This window comes from Trachemys scripta, chromosome 7, assembly GCF_013100865.1.
Source record: "Trachemys scripta elegans isolate TJP31775 chromosome 7, CAS_Tse_1.0, whole genome shotgun sequence".
Lineage (NCBI taxonomy): Eukaryota > Metazoa > Chordata > Testudines > Emydidae > Trachemys > Trachemys scripta.
Window position 1 is genome coordinate 113,241,094 of NC_048304.1, and position 20,558 is coordinate 113,261,651.

The 20,558-nt window shown below is 39.3% G+C and overlaps 1 protein-coding gene across 1 annotated transcript in view; it reads right to left on the reverse strand.

Annotated features, from left to right (window-relative positions):
- Positions 1–11,832: 11,832 nt before the first annotated feature.
- ATRNL1 (attractin like 1) overlaps positions 11,833–20,558 on the reverse strand; it is a 1,006,335-nt gene continuing 997,609 nt past the window's right edge. Inside the window, exon 29 of the mRNA XM_034775239.1 lies at positions 11,833–15,634. Coding sequence (XP_034631130.1) covers positions 15,510–15,634 — 125 coding nt within the window. The 3' untranslated portion in view covers positions 11,833–15,509. The remainder of the gene's footprint in view (positions 15,635–20,558) is intronic.

A 20,558-nucleotide genomic window follows, 5' to 3' on the forward strand; every position in this document is an offset into this window, starting at 1 on the left:
CGGCTCCCGGCCCGGCTCCCGGCCCCACGGGCTCGGCTCCCGGCTCCCCGCCCCGCGGGCTCGGCTCCCGGCCCGGCACCGCGCTCCCGGCTCCCCGCCCGGCCCGGCACTGTGACCCTGGCCCGGCACCATGCCCCCGGCCCCACACCGGCCCCGGCCGAGCACCACCGAGCCCTCCAGATTTTCCCGGACATGCCCGGCTTTTGGGGATTTCCCCCCGGACGGGGATTTGAGCCCCCAAAAGCCGGACATGTCTGGGAAAATCCGGACGTATGGTAACCCTAGCAAACCAGTCCCACCCTCTACTCACTCTGGGTTCCAGCTCGGTGCCCTGAACTGAACAGCTAGGTCTGCTCCTTTATCTATGCTGTAGTTTTGCCTGGGCCACTTCCTACACAGCCTCTTAAGTTCTCCTCTGGGTCCTTCTGCCTCTTAACTACTTATTCAGGGTCTCTCCCAGGCCTCCCCACTTGGATAGTTTTTCCTGATTCTGAGATTTCTGCCTGACATTCTCTCTCTCCAGCCCATGCCCCAGCTGGGCTTTAGCACCACTTAAAGCCTGCCTCTCATGCCCATTATTGTAGCCACTTTCTGCTCTTCAGATGGTATTTGCCTGATTCCTCTCAGGTGGGCCTCAGTCTGTAATCAGGCTGACTTAGCCCCAGGCTCTCCAGCCCCCAGGGCACATCCCCCTGTTAAAATGACAAATAAGCTAAACTTTTAATAGCCTGGATATTGATTAGTGGATGGCTGCTGCATCCCTTCTCCCCAGAACACCATGTTAAACTGGTGATGGTTTTGGCTGTGGAAGGCTCAAGTGAGAGAGCACTAGACACACAAGTTTCAGTTCAGGATGGTTCTCTCTCTCTCTCTCTCTCTCTCTCCACACACACACAGACACACACAGTAGCAGCACAATAACCCAATTCTGTCCTTTCTTTTTCTTACTCAGCATACTATGCAGTAATCTCACATGAGCCTGAATCTTGCAAGTTATGTAGGGTTTTGGCAGAACTGTCACTTCCTTTACAATACAATGCTTTTTGGGCTTGCATTCATTATTAAAGAAATATTATTTGTCCTAGGATTAGTCAGTCCCAGTGCAATGCTTGGTGATTAATTTGTAGTGATTTATCTGGGTCATAGATCAGTATGTTATACACAACAAAATTGCATATTTATCTAATCTTGTAGTAGGACAGATCAAGTTATTATGATAACGTGTGTCAGAAAATGAACAGGGTGTGCATTCTCTTTTGGTTGGAAATGAAAATTGTTAGGTAATTCTCTTTGTCGGGTTGCCAAAGGAGAGGTGTTTGTAGATTTTGAAGTCAATTGCCATGAAAAGCGTTCCCATCTGTCTGACCTTTCGGCTCGAGGCCCAAATCTCACATTAGGATCTCAGAATTCAAGCTCCCGTAGAGTCCCATTGCCTTCTATTTTCTTCCTAAACCCATGGAAGTTCCATTTTCCATGGGTATACAATATATCCTCATATTTTCAAGGTATACAGGGGGTTAAACGAGTGGAATACCTGGTTTATCTTGTTTGTGTTGCTAAGAACTTCTTGCCCTAATCCACACAGATAAATATATTACTAGGTTAGCTTTAAAATAGTGGCAAAAATGTGTTTGGACTGCATTAATGCATGAGTCTGTGCTGGTGGATCCCAGTGTAGAATGAGGACCTAAGTCTGTTTCTTAACCATACAGTTCTTTTATTTGCTGTCTCCTGAAGCCTTAATAAGTCATGCATCGTCAATATCCCCTTTTCTGTCTATGCTATCATGTGCAATGATCCTCTTTCTATAGAACAGAGAATGCAAAATGTGTAATTTATGTCTGATGGATGGGAAAAAGCTAGTGTTCTGAGCTACAGTTCCAGATTATAAGGAAAAATGAAAAAGCAGCAACACGCTCAAATATAAGATCATTTAAATAGTATGGACCATATTCTGCTTTCAGTTACACTGGGACAATCCTGTTTACTTAAATGCAGTTGCATCAGCACAGCAGAGAGCAAAATTTAACCCCTTACTTCCTATGCTTTGAATGTCTGAAAAAACATTAATATCACACATAAAAATATTTTAAAATGGAGCTTCTCCTAAATATTATGAATTCTCCTATAATCAATATCACAATATAGATATTTATGTGTAGCTGAAAGAACACAAACTTTTACTGTATTGAATATTTTAACTCAAGGCATGTTATATGATTTAACAATTCTAGTATGTAAATCACTTTACAGTTCTGTACTTAGTGGAATTAGTCCAACTTTAGAGGTAATAAGTCTCACCTGATTTTATCAATAGGCTGGGAGGTCTTGTTACCTTATTAATAATTTTCTGGTACTCGCATTTATAAGTGCAAGAAGAGTTAAAGAGATGAAACAGAACAGGTAAGAAAACAGAGAGTGAGTGAAGTGACATGAAATGAATTTTCTAAAACTGGAAACATGAACTCAATCCTTTCATTAGTCCTGCATCTGACAAAGTGTATTCTCATATGTTTTAGCCGGAACAGTGTAAAGAGCGTTCAAAACAGATACAATTGCAAAGCAGGAAAGATCACAGTTATGTGGAGGCCTGACAATATGATCTCATCAAGCTAGAACTTGAAATTACAAGCATCACTTCAGATAAGATCAAAGGAAGTTTCCTGTCTCAATGATGTGACATTATCAGGTTTGAGACTGTAGCAAAGACACATGCACAAATTTGTGAACTAACAAGGCAGATTGAGAACACACTGGTTGGCAGGGTATTTTAGTTTCCTGAATTGCCTTGAGCTGGGCATAATTAGAGCTCATTTTTTGCACATGGCAGAGCCATCCTAAAGACTAAAAGAGCTGGGTTCTCACCGAAGATGGAAAAATGTCCATCTTTTAATTAACATAAGTTCAAACATCTGACCCATGTTTCACAGTGTATAGACAGGTTTAGAGTCAAAGTAACCAACCCTTATGGAAAAGTCCTATTAAAGTGAACTAGCTCAGTGGTTTGAGCATTGGCTTGCTAAACCCAGGGTTGTAAACTCAATCCTTGAGGGGGCCACTTAGGGATCTAGGGCAAAATCAGTATTTGGTCCTGCTAGTGAGGGCAGGGGGCTGGACTTAATGACCTTTCAAGGGCCCTTCCAGTTCTAGGAGATATATCTCCATTAGTTTATTATACCATTGGGTGTATACAGAAATTAATTTAAAATCCAATCGAATTTAGTAGAGAATTAGATACCTGTTTTAGAACTCTATAGTCTGCTTTAAACATCCTATAGAAAAGTGATCACTTGCTGTTAAAATATTCTATCAAGCTTTTCCTTAAGTAATACAACTGGAAATTTACTGGCAGTACTATCCAGTTGATTTATACTCCATTATTACAAAATGAACATAACGGCCTAGATTCTCTATTCAGTGAAGCAGAGAATTCTATTCTATATAGCTGTTTATACTGCACCCATCACTGTAGTATCTGAGCACCTTGCAATGGTGCTTTAAGCAACATGACTGCACATCTGTTAGGGGTTTGTTCTCTCATCCTCTCCCGAACGGGAGAAGCATGTGCACTGGAGTGATTTGTTTTGGTAGAGTTTTTTTCCAACTAAATAAATATGCCTGTTGGCATGTGTTTATATTAGAGAGGGCAAGATGAAAGAAATGGAGCAGAAAGTGGTGAGGTTTGTGATGGTCCTTAGTTCCTGGGGGATTTCATTACCCCGCCTTGGATCACAGCTGGAGAAGGTTCCATCTCTCACACCGATGAGCTTTATTCTTATTATTGAGAGTTCCATTGTGCCAGAGGAGCAAAGTTGTCAACTGTGGTCCAAGTCCCAGAACTTTAGATGGTCTTTTAGGTATCCTGGGCCCAGGCCATGGAGTGTTATGAAGACAAGGACTGAGATCTTGGACTTGATTCAAGATTTCATGGGAAACCAGCATAGAGAGCAGAGGACAGGTGTGATGGAGTCACAGTCGCCCATGTTCCTGAGGAGATGTGCTGCCATATTTGTATGAGTTGGAGTTTCCTAGGTGCTGACGATTTCATAGAATCATAGAATATCAGGGTTGGAAGGGACCTCAGGAGGTCATCTAGTCCAACCCCCGACTCAAAGCAGGACTAATCCCCAAACAGATATTTGCCCCAGATCCCTAAATGGTCCCCCTCAAGGATTGAAGTCACAACCCTGGGTTTAGCAGGCCAAAGCTCAAACCACTGAGCTATCCCTTCCCCCAGAGGTAGAGCACATTGCTGTAGTCCAGCGGAGAGGTAACTAAGGTATGAATAACTGAGGCCAGGACTTTGTCCACCAGGATGGGACAGAATCTGCTCATCAGCATTATTCACAACCATTGCAATGTGGGAGCTCAGCGTCACCAAGGAATCTGAGACTACTCCTAGACTATGGACTGAATTGACAAATTGTGAATGTGACCCTTCAACCAAAGAAGACTTCACTGTGGTGACAAGTGCCTCAAAATATTTTTCTCTTCCCATCAGCCTCAGGTCTGACTTGCTCAGGTTCAGCTTCAGCCAGCTGTTCTTCGTCCATGTGCTGATCTCATCCAAGCCCTTGGCCATATTGGTGGTAGTGATATGGTCATATGTGGAGAAAGATAGGTAGAGACATGTCTCATCTGCATATTGCTGGCACTGAAGACCATGCCATCTGACTGGTTCACCTAGTGGTTGCATGTAGATGTTGAAAAGGTCTAAAGAGAGAATTGATCCTTGTGGAACCCCACAAGTGAGGATCTATAGGTGGAGGTGCAGTTTCTTATCACTACTCTTTGGGTGCATCCTGCCAGGAATGATTCAAACCATTTTAGTGCATTATTCTGGACTCCTGCCACCTCTCAGTATTCTCATGGTCAACAATGTCAAATGCTGCAGAGAGGTCCAGAAGGATCAGAATGGATATCTGTCCTCTATCCGTTGAAAGGAGTAGATCATCCATGGGAACTGCTAAAGCAATTTCAGTTTTGTGTCCTGGCCTGAATCCAGATTGTGCTGGGTCCAGAATGTTAGCCTCAGAAAGATGAGCCTTTTGCTAACTTTGATATGGGAAATTTGACACTGGGGTGATAATTGGTTAGGACTAATGTATCCAGGGTGGGTTTCTTCAGTGGTGGTTGGACTACTGCATATTTGAAGGAGGAAGGGAAGATTCCTTTTCTGAATGAGCTGTTGGATATTTTGGTCAGGAGTAAAACCAGTTGTCCATGATTCTATTTCACGAGCCAGGAAGGGCATGGGTCAGATTCACGTCTTGGTTTGGGACTCCTTGATGAATAAATATACTGACCTCTAGGAATGCAGGTGGGTGAAGGCAGAGTGGATCTGTGCTGTTTGAGAAGGCTTCCTGAGTGTGCATGATCTTTTTAATGAAGTAGGTTCTCTTAGTGCTTTGCAGTGCTTGGTGCTTAGCTTTGGTGCAGGTTGTAGGCATTCAGGATTAATGAAGCAATTTACCACCCTGGCTAGCTCCTTGGGGAGGGATTTGGCAGCCTCAGTGGAGGCTGATAAGATGGTTCTTTATGCCTCCAGATGGTTCTTTACAGCCTCAGCATAAGCTTTGAGGAATTCATTATGTTTCTTCCTGTCTGAATCAGCCCTGGTTTTCCACCATCTACACTTGAGTTGCCACCTCTCTCTCCACATGGTGCAGGGTGCCAGAAAACCAAGGAGATCTGTGTGGGTGAGGGGGAAGAAGGGGCCATTGGGGGGCCAGCGTGTAATGATCACAGGGTCCTCCACTCCTTGTCATGTGTGCGGGGTGCTGTTGTACTTTAGCAGGCTTTTTTTCAGAAGGGGGCAGTGAGGGAGCTGGTTTTGGCTTATTGAGTGTCTGGGCAGATCTGAGCGGGTTTGAGCCTTCGCTCAGCTTGCAATAGTCCCCAAAGGACTGTCTGCTAGCTGGGGATTGGCTGGAGCAATGTGCTCTGGCTATGCCCCCTCCCATCCCATTCACACAGATATTGCATGTTGAAGCAGGCTCCATTTGCAGAGTGGAACAGACAGTGCAATGTGATATAAGTCAAGGGTTGATAAGCAGGGAAGGGTAGAATTATTAAGTGCCTTTGCTTCAATACTATAGATAGATGTACTTAGATGTGAAATATTATTTTGTCAAATATATGCATACTCTCACACTTAGAAACAGATTTCACATGGCACCTCCATTGGTATACGAAACATCAATCACACATGCAGAATGACCATATAGTCTCTCTTTTCTGGATGTATATACCACAGAGCACTGAAACATTTATGAAGTAACCTGTACATTAAAAAGAAAACTATAAGAAACAACACTTTCCTCAATTACTCTCCAAGGTGTTAACATTACAGAAATTGATGAGTATTGCTCTGTAGGTCTATAAAACATGAACTCTATCACTTTAGTGTATAAATAACCAAACACGGATAGTAACTATTGTTTCAATAGCACAGCTCTGTTGCAACCACCCACTTCTTGCACAATCTTTCCCTTCAATTAGAGGCGAAAAATGCAGCGTGTTCTTCATCTTAATAAACTTGCTTTTGTTGATTAACACAGTGTTTTATGAGACCTGAAAGAACCAAGTTAAATGAACAGGAAGTGAAAACTTATGATGGATGTGTCCCTCATAGCATTTAGAGCTTCTCCACTTTATTAAAAATTCCTAGTTACTCTTCACTGAATTGTTTAGTTTTTTTTAGCAGTCTCTGTCCTGATTAAAACAAATTAGCATCAAAGATTCCCAGTTGAATGAGGAATCATTAATTGAGAAACATGCAATGCTCCTTAATTACCTTTAGAACAGTCAGAGAACAAATAATCTTAGGTTTCAAAGGGGTTTGCACGCACTGTGCACTGTAGGCTCATTCTCTGTGTCTACTGGAATAAAAGTAGACTTGCATATACCGTTGAGGGATATCAATGCAAGCCTCAGTAAACTAATTGTAGATTGTTTATCTAAAGAAAAAAATAGCAAGGTAATGGCTGGCTGGAAGAGATAGATGTTTCAGTTTATTATGTTGATTATAGCTTTCAATTTGCTTTACATATGTCAATATTGACTGAAAAAATGTGAGCTGTTCTTTATTAATACAAATTGAAATACTTCAGTGTAAAATACTCCAGCTATGCAAGCATCTGACAAAATGTCAGATACATATGTATGGAGAGAGCAATTTTACAGTTTTAAATATAACACAAAAGAGACAAATAGGAAACAACATATGTTCCTCAGTAGAACATTCTTTAATATACAATTTTTCAAAGTGTTTTTTTCCCAGTCTATGACTCAGATTCTACAGATCAGTGCATCTGTATGGAAACCTCTATAGCAAAAAAGGAATAAATACTTTTCCTTTAAGAGCATCCACAAAATGCATACTAGTAAGATTATCTTAATATTAATATTAACATAAGAACGGCCATACTGGGGTCAGACCAAAGGTCCATCTTGCCCAGTATCCTGTCTTCCAACAGTGTTAATGCCAGGTGCCCCAGAGGGAATGAACAGAATGAGTCATCATCAAGTGATCCATCCCCTATCGCCCATTCCCAGCTTCTGGCAAATAGAGGCTAGGGACACCATCCCTGCCCATCCCAGCTAATAGCCATTGGTGGATCTAAGCCTCATGAATTTATCTAGTTCTTGTTTTAACCCTTTTATAGTATTGGCCCTCACAACCTCCTCTGGCAAAGAGTTCCACTGGTTGACTGTGTGTTGTTTGAAGAAATACTTCCTTTTGTTTGTTTTAAACCCACTGCCTATTAATTTCATTTGGTGACCCCTAGTTCTTGTGTTATAAGAAGGAGAAAATAACACTTCCTTATTTACTTTCTCCACACCAATCATCATTTTATAGACCTCAGTCATATCCCCCCTTAGTTGTCACTTTTCCAAGCTGAAAAGTCCCAGTCTTATTGCTCTCTCCTCATAAGGCAGCCATTCCATACCCCTAATAATTTTTGTTACTCTTTTCTGAACCTTTTTCAATTCCAGTATATCTTTTTTAAGATGGAGTGACCACATCTTCACGCAGTATTCAAGATGTGGGCGAACCATTGATTTATATAGAGGCAATATGATATTGTCTTATTATCTATCCCTTTCTTAATGATTCCCAGCATTGTTTGCTTTTGTGACTGCCACTGCACACTGAATAGATGTTTTCAGAGAACTATCCACAATGACTCCTAGATCTCTTTCTTGAGTGGTAACAGCTAATTTAGACCCCATCATTTTATATGTATAGTTGGGATTATGTTTTCCAATATGCATTACTTTGCATTTATTAACATTGAATTTCATCTACCTTTTTGTTGCCCAGTCACCCAGTTTTGAGACATCCTTTTGTAGCTCTTTGCATTTGCCTGGGACTTAACTATCTTGAGTAGTTTAGTATTATCTGCAAATTTTGCCACCTCACTGTTTACCCCTTTTTCCAGATCATTTATGAATATGTTGAATAGGACTGGTCCCAGAACAGACTCCTGGGGGACACCACTATTTACCTCTCTCCATTCTGAAAACTGACCATTTATTCCTACCCTTTGTTTCCTATCTTTTAATCGGTTACCAATCCATGAGAGGACCTTCCCTCTTATCCTATGACTTCTTACTTTGCTTAAGAGCCTTTGGTGAGGGACCTTGTCAAAAGCTTTCTGAAAATCTAAGTACACTATATCCACTGGATTCCCCCTTGTCCATATGCTTGTTGACCCCCCTCAAAGAATTCTAATAGATTGGTGAGGCATGATTTCCCTTTACTAAAACCATGTTGACACTTCCCAACAAATTATTTTCATATACGTGTCCAATCATTTTGTTCTTTACTATAGTTTCTATCAGTTTGCCTAGTACTGAAGTCAGGTTTACCAGACTGTAATTGCCGGGATCACCTCTGGAGCCCTTTAAAAAAATTGGCGTCACATTAGCTATCCTCCAGTCATTTGGTACAGAAACTGATTTAAATGATAGGTTACAGACTACAGTTAGTAATTCTGCAATTTCACATTTGAGTTCCTTCAGAACTCTTGGGTGAATACCATCTGATCCTGGTGATTTATTACTGTTTTAGTTTATCAATTTGTCCTAGAAACCTCCTCTAATGACTCCTCAATCTGGGACAGTTCCTCAGATTTGTCACCTAAAAAGAATGGCTCAGGTTTGGGAATCTCCCTCACATCCTCAATCGTGAAGACCAATGAAAAGAATTCATTTAGTTTTTCTGCAATGGCCTTATCGTCCTCAAGTGCTCCTTTAGCATCTCGATTGTCGAGTGGACCCACTTGTTGTTTAGCAGGCTTCTTGCTTCTGATGTATTTAATTTTTTTTTTTGCTATATTTATTTTTAACCTGCTCCTTTACACAGCACAAATGTAAAAACTTAATCAAAATTCAGGTTTCAGAGTAGTAGCCGTGTTAGTCTGTATCCGCAAAAAGAACAGGAGTACTTGTGGCACCTTAGAGACTAACAAATTTATTTGAGCATAAGCTTTCGTGGGCTACAGCCTACTTCATCGGATGCATGTAGTGGAAAATACAGTAGGAAGATATATATATTCACACAGAGAACATGAAACAATGGGTGTTACCATACACACTATAAGGAGAGTGATCAGTTAAGGTGAGCTTTTATCAGCAGGAGAGAAAAAAACCTATTTGTAGTGGTAATGAAAATGGCCCATTTCCAGCAATTGACAAGGAGATATGAGGAACTGGGGGGGGGGGGGGGCAGAGGGGAATAAGCATGGGGAAATAGTTTTACTTTGTGTAATGGCCCATCCACTCCCAGTCTTTGTTCAAGCCTAATTTAATGGTGTCCAATTTGCAAATTAATTCCAATTCAGCAGTCTCTTGTTGGAGTCGGTTTCTGAAGTTTTGTTGTTGTAATATTGCGACTTTTAGGTATGTAATCGAGTGGCCAGGGAGATTGAAGTGTTCTCCAACTGGTTTTTGAATGTTATAATTCTTGATGTCTGATTTGTGTCCATTTATTCTTTTACGTAGAGACTGTCCGGTTTGGCCAATGTACATGGCAGAGAGGCATTGCTGGCACATGATGGCATATATCACATTGGTAGATGTGCAGGTGAATGAGCCTCTGATAGTGTGGCTGATGTGATTAGGTCCTATGATGGTATCCCCTGAATAGATATGTGGACAGAGTTGGCAACAGGCTTTGTTGCAAGGATAGGTTCCTGGGTTAGTGTTTTTGTTGTGTGGTGTGTGGCTGCTGGTGAGTATTTGCTTCAGGTTTGGGAGCTGTCTGTAAGCAAGGACTGGCCTGTCTCCCAAGGTCTGTGAGAGTGATGGATTGTCCTTCAGGATAGGTTGTAGATCCTTGATGATGCGCTGGAGAGGTTTTAGTTGGGGGCTGAAGGTGATGGCTAGTGGCGTTCTGTTACTTTCTTTGTTGGGCCTGTTCTGTAATAGGTGACTTCTGGGTACTCATCTGGCTCTGTCAATCTGTTTTTTCACTTTTTCACAATGGATCGAGTGGTGTGGTCTACAGCCAAGCTCTACGATACAATCACATTTGCTCCAACCCCTCAGACAGAGACAAACACCTACAAGATCTCTATCAAGCGTTCTTACAACTACAATACCCACCTGCTGAAGTGAGTACCCAGAAGTCACTTCAATCTCCTTGGCCACTCGAGGCATATGTAAATTTCTGAGCATGTACATAGTGTATAAATAAATGGTGGACAGCAGGTTTCTGTATCCCAACTCATGTGAGGTGGCCTTCACATTAATATGATGCTCCCTACACTCTTCAGTGAGGACGCATAAGAAGTAGAATATCCTACTGTTCATTGCTTTAAGTTTTATTTACACTCCAGGAAGTTTATTTTGTGGCTGAAATAAAAATATTTTAAGCTGAACAAGTGCTGTTAATGGTATCCTTCCAACTGGCCTTCACTTTTAAACAGTGACTGTAAATCAAACAAGCTGATCTCTCCAGAAAGCAAATCTCCTGCTGCCAACTTGCACTGAAAATAGTAATGCTCTGCACTTCCATAGTGCCATCCATCAAAGCATCAATGCTTTGCAGACATTAATAAAGGAAGCCTCAGAATACCCTTTTGAGTTGTTTTTGTTTAAATCACAACTTGACTGAGAGAGAATCTGACACATAGAAAGGCTAAGGCACACATTTTCAAAATTAGCTTCAGATTTTGGATGCCCAAATTGAAACACAAGGGGCCAGATTCACCATTGTGCCCTCCTTACTCTGGGTATGGGTGAGAGGTCCACTTTGCAACTCTCAAATTCTGGCCCTGCTCCAAATTGCTCCAGTTTGCAACAGCTCTCGATAAGCCATTACATTGGCACAGAAGAGGTCACAAAATAGCTCTACTCAACTGAACACATGATCACTGTGAGCAAAGATGGCAGAATCAGGTTTATGAAAAATAAATGAAAAAATGTTCTTTAATCTGAGATGTTGGAAAGGCTTTATCTAGGGTTCTGGTTATTGTTCCTATAAGCAATATTTATTTGTCAGATGTATTCAAAATAGCTTTACTGTCTACTGGCTTAGATGTCCTCCTACAGATATCAGCTGAGGCAAGCATCAGTATTTCACATCAGGAAATGCTGCATCCTCGAGGCTGAAAAGTTAAGGTCCATTTATTTTTTACATGACTGAATAGAGACTGAACATCCAGCCAGATTATTTTAGGGACTGAGCCAGAGATCGAACCAGGTGGTGCTCGACCTGCAAGGACGCTTCGTCCATTTGAGATTTGTCTTCATGATGATGTCCTATATAAATGCCATACAATCTTGATAAGATGGCTCGCGTGAAAAACGAGAGAAAGCGCTTAATATTTTTAACAGAGACTTTACCTTTATTGTCCAGAAACCCTTCAGGTGGTTTTAAAAAAAAACAACTGGTAATCAAATTAAGTACATAATGACTGTGTAATCTAGATGAATACTGTCAAAGTTATTAGGCCTAAAAATTTAACCGTTGTTAAAGTGATCCCAAAATTCTTACCCTCAGGATTCCCGACCTACAGTGTACATTGTTTGGGAAAATAATCATTGCTGCTGATTTTATACATCAGACTCTATATATTAAGATCCAAACTTTTCCAATGTTCTACATTTTTGGTTCTACTATATAAATAGAGGGCCCCCCTGTGAAAAAAATGCAGTCAGGTCTAAATCTGAACTTGTCCGGTTAAAGATATACATCTGTCTCTTACAAAGGAATATAATTACTAGAACTCATTGCATTCTGAAGTGTAACTTATTTACACAGACTACATTCAAGTAGCTTCATGAGAGGGTACACACACACACCCGAGAAATGGAGAGATTGGTTCACCCATGCTACAGTATGCAATATATCTATTGCTTTGCTTTAAACAGTAATTTATAGCTGTGAATTTTCCCCCAGTAGTATCAATGACTGGTTTGCAAAAAAATAAATACAGATATCGAATCCTGATGGTCAGAATTTCATCACAGAGCCACTATTCAGATCAGTTTTTAGCCCTGTATTTTTAGTCCAACATAAATCACACTAAAGTTACAAAGGGTCACTCAACATTTTCTGAATTTGATCCAGAGTTCAAAAAATATGCTGGGAGCAGAGCATTGGAGATTCTAGAGCATAAAGCAAATGAGAATATCTGTCACCCAGTGTACTGTGGTCACCATTAAGAATCAGTATTTGCCAACAATTGGCACAGTGTGGCCCTGAGACACATCAGTATTTTCATAGATCTAAAACAAAGTAACCATAGTTACTCAGATACTGTGATTTGATTCCTATTGCAAACTTCCCATTTAATGGCGACCATTAAATTAATATTTCTCTTTAATGCATTTACTTTTACTAATTTGTACGCAGGGAGCCTGGGAGAAGAATGATCACGGAAGTGTTAGAAAAAGTACTCTGAATATAATGAAAATGTTGAATGACCCCATGACACTGGTATTTTATCTGAACAATAAAAACAACATGTTTTTAACTGATAACTTTATAAAATGCCTAATGAATACCTGCCCATCTCAAGTGCTACAATAAACATTATAATCCATTTAAACTTAAATTTACTTTTCAAGTAACGTCATACTCCAGGTGACTACAGGTAGATGCAATTCCCACTTGGGGGATTCCAGTCAGAGAAATTGCTCTGTAGAATACATGCCCTGTGTACCATGGGTCTCAGGTACACACAAAGAAATGTATATTTCTCATGTGTAATGTTTTGACAGAAAGATATTACAGAATTAGGGAAAATTTCCAGACAAGTGGTTTATTTCTTTTCTTTTTGAATGGCTAATTCACCATGCACACCAGTTCTACTGGCTTATTTTCCCTCAAGCGGTTCCGCATTAAAACTGACAGAAGGAGCTATTTTCAGAAGACTCTTTTTTCCAGGTTTTAAGTAGCATTGACTGAAAATTCACAAAAGAATCTTTAAAAATGAATCTTAGGTTTTAAGAAATAAGGGAGTGAGGTCAGAATAGTCAATAAAAACACAATATCATGATGGCATTATTTTAGCTTAAGAATCAGTCATATTTTAAGATAGGAAAATACTGAAACAATCATGCCAGCTAAGGAATAATTATAGCATAATTTATAAATGCACAATTTGTCAAAACAATATAGCAGTCATGGTAAGATGCAACCTAATAATCCTGTACAACCATTCCTTTTAATATTTATTTCATTTTTACATTCAGTCCTCATCCAAATTAAGTGGAATAGTTTTATGTATGAATGGCATTACAAAATAAACACTATCAACTCACAACAGGGCTTTATTACTGCTACTGCACCACCATGGCATGCAAGTAACTATGTAGTCAACTGTAAACAGTAAAATGTCATCACCTTCCTGAAATAAAAAAGAAAATGAAAAATACAGCTATAGTAGTAAACATCAATTTTTTTTATATCTTTCATATTTACCAAAACTCTATCATATACAAGAGGCATTTATACCTCTGTGGCTCTCTCCTACATTAGCACCTTGGCAATGGTGGAGGTGATAAACTTCACTTCCGAGCAAGAGCTAACAAAACTATTGGTTTCACATAAACCATCATCAACGTTTAATGCATAAATGAGAATAAGACCCATCTGCTACCTCCCCCCCCCCAACAGTCTCTTTTTCTTTTGCTGTATTTCAGAATTATAACTAACTGAAAATACAGTGAGGAGGGCCATATGAAGCTGTTTGTTGGAGTTTTTACCATGGTGAACAAGCTCCCCAAAGCTTGTTAGACTAATGCCTACTAGAGAGGATGCTTTTCTGTTAGCTTTTTTGTTGTTGTTGAGCATTGATTTGGTGAGGTCCCATATTGGATGGATGATCTGAGAACCACTGTTGGAATCAAGTTGGCTTTTGGAAGTTTATTATTATACAAATTTTGTATGCAGGATATTTCTTTAAATAGGATGAAAGTGAAGATCAGATGAAATTCTGCAGCTGGGAAAGGAAGGTCAGAGGAAGATCATAATTTATTATTAATTATTATTATGGATGGGTCAATGTGCTATTTGAGGTGCAACCTTTTTGCTGGGAGGTGAGGACAATGATTTACAGTCACTTTAGAATATTACAGTATTGAAGCAGAAGCAAGTATACTACTGCAAAGTAACAGCAAGTTAAATTCTCCTTAGGCTTGCAATCTTGGAGAGAGCTTTTGGAAAAAAAGGAAACTAGATTTCAGGATAGAATTTTCCATGCTCAATCAGCTCTGATAATTAGTTGGTATGGAAGACCAACATGTACTCTTTACAATACACATCAGTCAGAATTCTAATAAACTTCTTAGGAAGTGAAATACTGAAGTCCACCCATCATCCTGTTGTAGCCCAGATTGCAGGTCAGGGCCTTTAAGAAGGTAAAAAAACCACATGATATGCTTTAATCAGGTTTTTATATGATATGATCATCAAAATATATATTTCCTGTTTTGCTTGGCTACACCTACATACTGCTTAATTCAAAATCTACCTTCAGATTTGGGAAATGATAAAACAACCCCTAAATCCACATCAGCATCTTCAGTTCCTGCTTTCTGTAAGGATATTTTAACTCCGATTAAGAGAAGAAAACCATACAATTCTCACCATTACATTGAGCTCTACAAAAATGTCTTTTAGTGTCCTGTGAATAGTTTAGTTTTCAATTATACAATTTCCTTCTACATTACAAAACAATGTGTAGTCTTTCCTAGATGTACTCAATGCCCACCCCACCCCAATATATACTCAGCATCGAGACAAGTATTTAGTTTATTTCTAAATAAACTCATCAAATAGACTCATATTTGCCATAAGGTTGTTCTGCTGTGGGAAATAGCAGGCTCCAAGTGTGAATATAACAGGACACATTACTTATCATCATCATCATCATCATCTTCGTCATCATAATCCATAGGTTTGCCTCCAGAAAAACTGAGGCTGTAGTATAGCTTTCAATGGAAGCCATTTAAAAGGAAAACATTACAGAATGTACAAGTGCATCTTCTGGGCCTCACACACAAGTTCCTTGACGTGTTGAAAGATGATGTTTTCGATTTCTGACTCCTGAACTCTTATCTTTACTGTCTGCAGGCTTCTGTTGGGAAATGTCTATCAATGCACTTGCAATTGCAAGACCTGTAAGAAAAATAAAACAAAACAAAACACAATTTAGTGCCCAGTGGTGAGAAGACTTCCACAGCACTGTGTTGGTTCCTTTCATGTCCAGTCTTTTGTACTTTTCCAGCAAGTCATCAGCTATTTCAAAGTGAGATGGGAAGCTAACAAACATTTTCCTATTGTCTAAGATGTTTTTCTTGTAATTGGCCACAAAAGAGGGGGGGAAAGGCAGTGTGGTATGGTGATAGGGCACTAGGTTGGAAATGAGAAGGCCTCGGTTCCATCTTTTCTCTGCCACTGACCTCCTATGTGATTTTGGGCAAGCCACTTCACCACTCTGTGCCTCTGTTTTCTTTGTTTGTCCTGTTTACGTAGACAGAAGTTCTTTGGGACAGGGACTGTCTCTTACTATGTGTTTCCATAGTGCCTAGCACAGTGGGGCCCTGCATTCAGTTGAGATTTTAGGTGCTACTGTAATATAAATGACAACAACAAAAAGAAACTTGTAATTTTTTGTAAACGGTGTGAGCATGGTAGAAACCAAGTAAAGCCTTCAGGCCAAATTCTGTTCTCAATTATACTGTGCGGAACCTTGCAACACTCGTTTATCAAAGAAACATATTGGTAGGCTTGCAGTCTGTCCATACTTTGTGTCTGTGACTTCCTAATATACGTACTAAAGTAAAAGCTACATGGATTGTGGAAAACCAAGTGCAAGAAAAAGTGATAGACAACTTGTAAGCATCTACAAACCTTTTACACAGCAAGTAACTTTCATACTGGAGTTCATCTGCATAAAAACAGAATTAGCCTAATATTTTAAAGAGAAACAGATGTGATAACATAGTAGAATGAAGAAGTAAACTAGTTGTTTTACAATATTTCACTAGAACTGTAATCAAAGGATGTTTTTAGTCCAAATAGCTTTAATCAAAGAAAGAGACCAGCTTTAAGAAAACCATTAAACACAGCCTTAGCAAAGCAGATAGACATTTTTAGTACAAAACATGTACTTTCTTTATAAACTTGTCCCATTCGCTTGGCCAGTGGTGTGAAATTGTTAATGGCTTTGGGGAATTAAAAATAAGGATGAGAATGAAAAATGATTTGATCTCGGTATATCAGAGGTCTTATCATAGGAGACATAAAATCAGAGAAATTATAGATGGGTTGTTAACAGATAGTAAAACATGATGGTAATAGTTTATGTAAAATATTAGCAGCAACAGGTCACAAAAACACATTGTTTTATTTTTCAAACTCTGATGGAGTAACTGATTCTTGATTTCACAACATTCAGGGACCAATATAATCATAACTAATTAAAATAGTGTGGACAAACACAGTACAGGCTTCTCCTTAAAGCTCACTTAATGCACCTTAGTTGCAGATAGTGCCACTGCTAATCCACTCTAGGACCTTTTAAAATAGCTTCCAGTATTTGTAACAAATAACATGTATTATTGTTTTTACATGGATCTATCACAAAATCCAATTTTAAGTGTAATTCCTCACACATCATCTCACTGCATCACCTAGCTGATTATAAGTGAAAAGCTATAATTTTCAGTGTTTCTTTACGACTCTACAGTCTACTTTACTTATGCCAAATACATTGCCAGAAAGAAACCAAGCGGTTCAGGTTGCCGATATACTGGAAATTCTGTGCTAATCCAAAACTGTAATAGTATCTTCCCTATCTCACAAGGATGTTGCAAGATTTAATTAGTTAACGTGCATACAACTCTGAAAATGCAAAGTGCTATATTCTGTAGAAATGTTAAGTGCTGATATAATTTTTATGTTTCAGGATATGCAAGTGATTTTTCTCACATACACACACATATATATTTCCTGGCATTAGTTAGCGATCCCTAAAATTGGACACTGATATATGAAATTATAAGACACCTTTGAGGCACCTTTAAAACATTAGCGTATCTAGTGTTACTAAAGCCGGGGATAAAATCTAAGTGACATTTTTGATGCTTCCCTATATGTTACTCTGTTTAACAGCTAGGCTTAGCTAGTATGTTAAATGGATTGTATATTAGGAAGAAAACACTTCCAATTATTCTTATGTGATTTTTTTTTTTTTTAGTATGCTTGGTTGGTCATACTACATGCTGCTCATCCCATTCTGCATAACTAACATACAGGAAACACTGTTTCCTTCAAATCTAATGCTTCATACTGGGACACACTGGCATGCTGTTAGAGTTCCATTAAAATCAGGTCACTCCAGAAGATCATTTTTCAAAACGTCACACAAATCATCTGATGAAATTTACTTATTGTGTTCTCTAGGCCCAGCACAGTTCCTTGTTATCAAAGCAATACAATTAACTCGGGGAACAATTCATTATTTCAGACTGGCGGTCTAAAGGAATTTCATTTACCAAGTCAAGATGATGCACAGACGCTGCAGGCAAGCAGAATTTACATCAAAATACAACTGAAGGTTTGATAAAAATGCTGAGGTTTAAATATTTATTGTAAACTTTACCTTTATTTTGTAGGCTTTTGTTCCTAAAATGTCAAAAAACTAAGATGATTAAAGCTGGAAATGTAAATTCTATGATGCTCAACATCTGTCACCTCCGATTTCACGGCCAGTTTAGTTTACCTGTGATCTTTAGATATTTGGCTATGTCTAAACTAGAGACCTTACAGAGGCCAAGCTGGACTGAGGCAGCTGTGCCGCTGTAAGATCTCTTATGTAGCTGCTCTATGCCGATGGGAGAGGACTCTTCCGTTGACATGATCAAACCACCCCCAATGAACGGCAGTAGCTATGGAGGTGGGAGAAGCTCTCCCGCTGATGTAGCGCTGTGCACACTATCACTGATGCCGGCGAAACTTATGTCGCTCTCTGGGGTGTTTTTTTCATACCCCTGAGCAACATACATTTTCTGACATAGCCTTAATATTTGCCAAACCACAACATTATCTCGTTTCTTCTTATCTGTGGGTAGGGCATCAGTAAAGAGCATCCAGGCACAGAGAAGAATCTCTAATGGTCTGAGGTCTGGAAATTCAAGTCCAGTCACAGAACTAGATCTATTTTTAAGTCCAATTGGTTTTAGCTGCATAGAACTAGGTCAGGTTATTTTCATAATCCTTGTTGGAAAAAACAATCTGTAACTTGTTTTACAGATATGCATGGAAAGATACGGTAATTTAAAAGGGACTTCAGCCAAATATGTCACTGTAAAGTATACAGGTTTTTAAAGACAAATGCATTCACAATGAGAAAAATATGAGAGAAAACAATATGAACTTGGTTATCTTTTTTAGAAATATAATCTTTCCTAATGGAAGTTAAATGGTAATAGTTGATTGTCAAGCAGTAACTGCCTAATCATAAAATTACTGGTGTGTGGGTATACTGTTGTTGTTGTTTTAACAATTATGCAAAACAATTAATAAGTACAGGAATAAAATACAGCACATCAAATGAGATTGCCTTGCAAAGTGCATTCTCAATTTGTATACAAACACAGCACTTTAATTTTGCTTTTCAACAAAAAGCCTCTGAAAAGTCATTCATTTTGAGATGCTCTCCTCCCAGTCTCTGTAAAAGCAGGCAGTACTATATATTTTAATTTTCCAGCAAAACAGCTTCATTAGGCGTGAAAGGTTAATTGCAGGTTTAAGTGCAGTTCAGGGAACAGTGCATGGGTCTGTAGTGAATAGAACAGTCTGCTACAGGAAGGCTGAGCGCTATAAACTGTTTGCCCTGCTCAAATGTTTTACTACCTCATTTACTAACTGTCTTTTTTTACTGCTTGTATTTGTAGTTCTCCTAAGCCTTAAATAGCTATAGTTTTATTTCACTGTAATCAGATTTAAATGGAAATACCCATGCTGGGATGTTTAAATGTTTTGCCTGAGTGTATACAGCTACATACGAACTGATGTAAGACTACACTATCTTTCAGAGTAAGAAACTGTTTGCACTGTTGTTGTAGCACTATTGGTCCTAGGATAGGAGAGACACAAGGTTTGTGAGGTAGTATCTTTTATTAATTCCACTTCTATTGGTGAAGTTTTTGAGCTACACAGAGCTCTTCTTCAGGTCTGGGAAAGGTAATTAGAGTTTCAAAGTGGAACAGTTTGTTAAGCATAAGCAGTTAACACATATTGCAAGAGACAATTCAAGATGAAGTATCAGGGGGTAGCCGTGTTAGTCTGTATCTACAAAAACAACAAAGAGTCTGGTGGCACCTTAAAGACTAACAGATTTATTTGGGCATAAGCTTTCGTGAGTAAAAACTGAACTGTAGCTTTCACTCTATGCATCCGAAGAAGTGAGGTTTTTACTCATGAAAGCTTATGCCCAAATAAATCTGTTAGTCTTTAAGGTGCCACCAAATTCAAGATGAAGTGAGCAACTAACACTTCTACAGTCATAGTACAAAGGAGGGTTAATGAGTTACAGATTTTGTGTCTCATTACAACAGCTAGTGTCACTATTGAGTCCATAATTTTAGTGTCCAGCAGACCTATGAATTTAAGCTCCCAGCCTTGTCTTTTGAAGAGGTTGGCCAGGTTTCCTGTGAGGACAAGGACTGAGAGGTCAGATATGGATTGATCATTTCATGAAAAGTATTTGCCCCTAGGTGATAGGGTGTCTTTGTCTTTTATTTTTCTGTGAGAGTTCATTCAAGAGCATAGCAATTGTTTGGTGTCATCCACATAGTTGTTGTTGGGGCATTTGATACACTGGATGAGGTACACCATATGGTGTGAGATACACTGGATGAGGTACACCATGTGTTGTGATAGGCATGTGTAGGACCCGTGGTTCTTGAAAGGTGTGTTGTGCAGGGTGTTGATCATCGTAACAGTGGAAATATGTCTGCAGATTTTGCATCTGTTGTTATGACAGGGTTTGGTGCTGCTTTGAGTTGGTCAGTCCCGGTCTGCCAGAAGCTTGCTT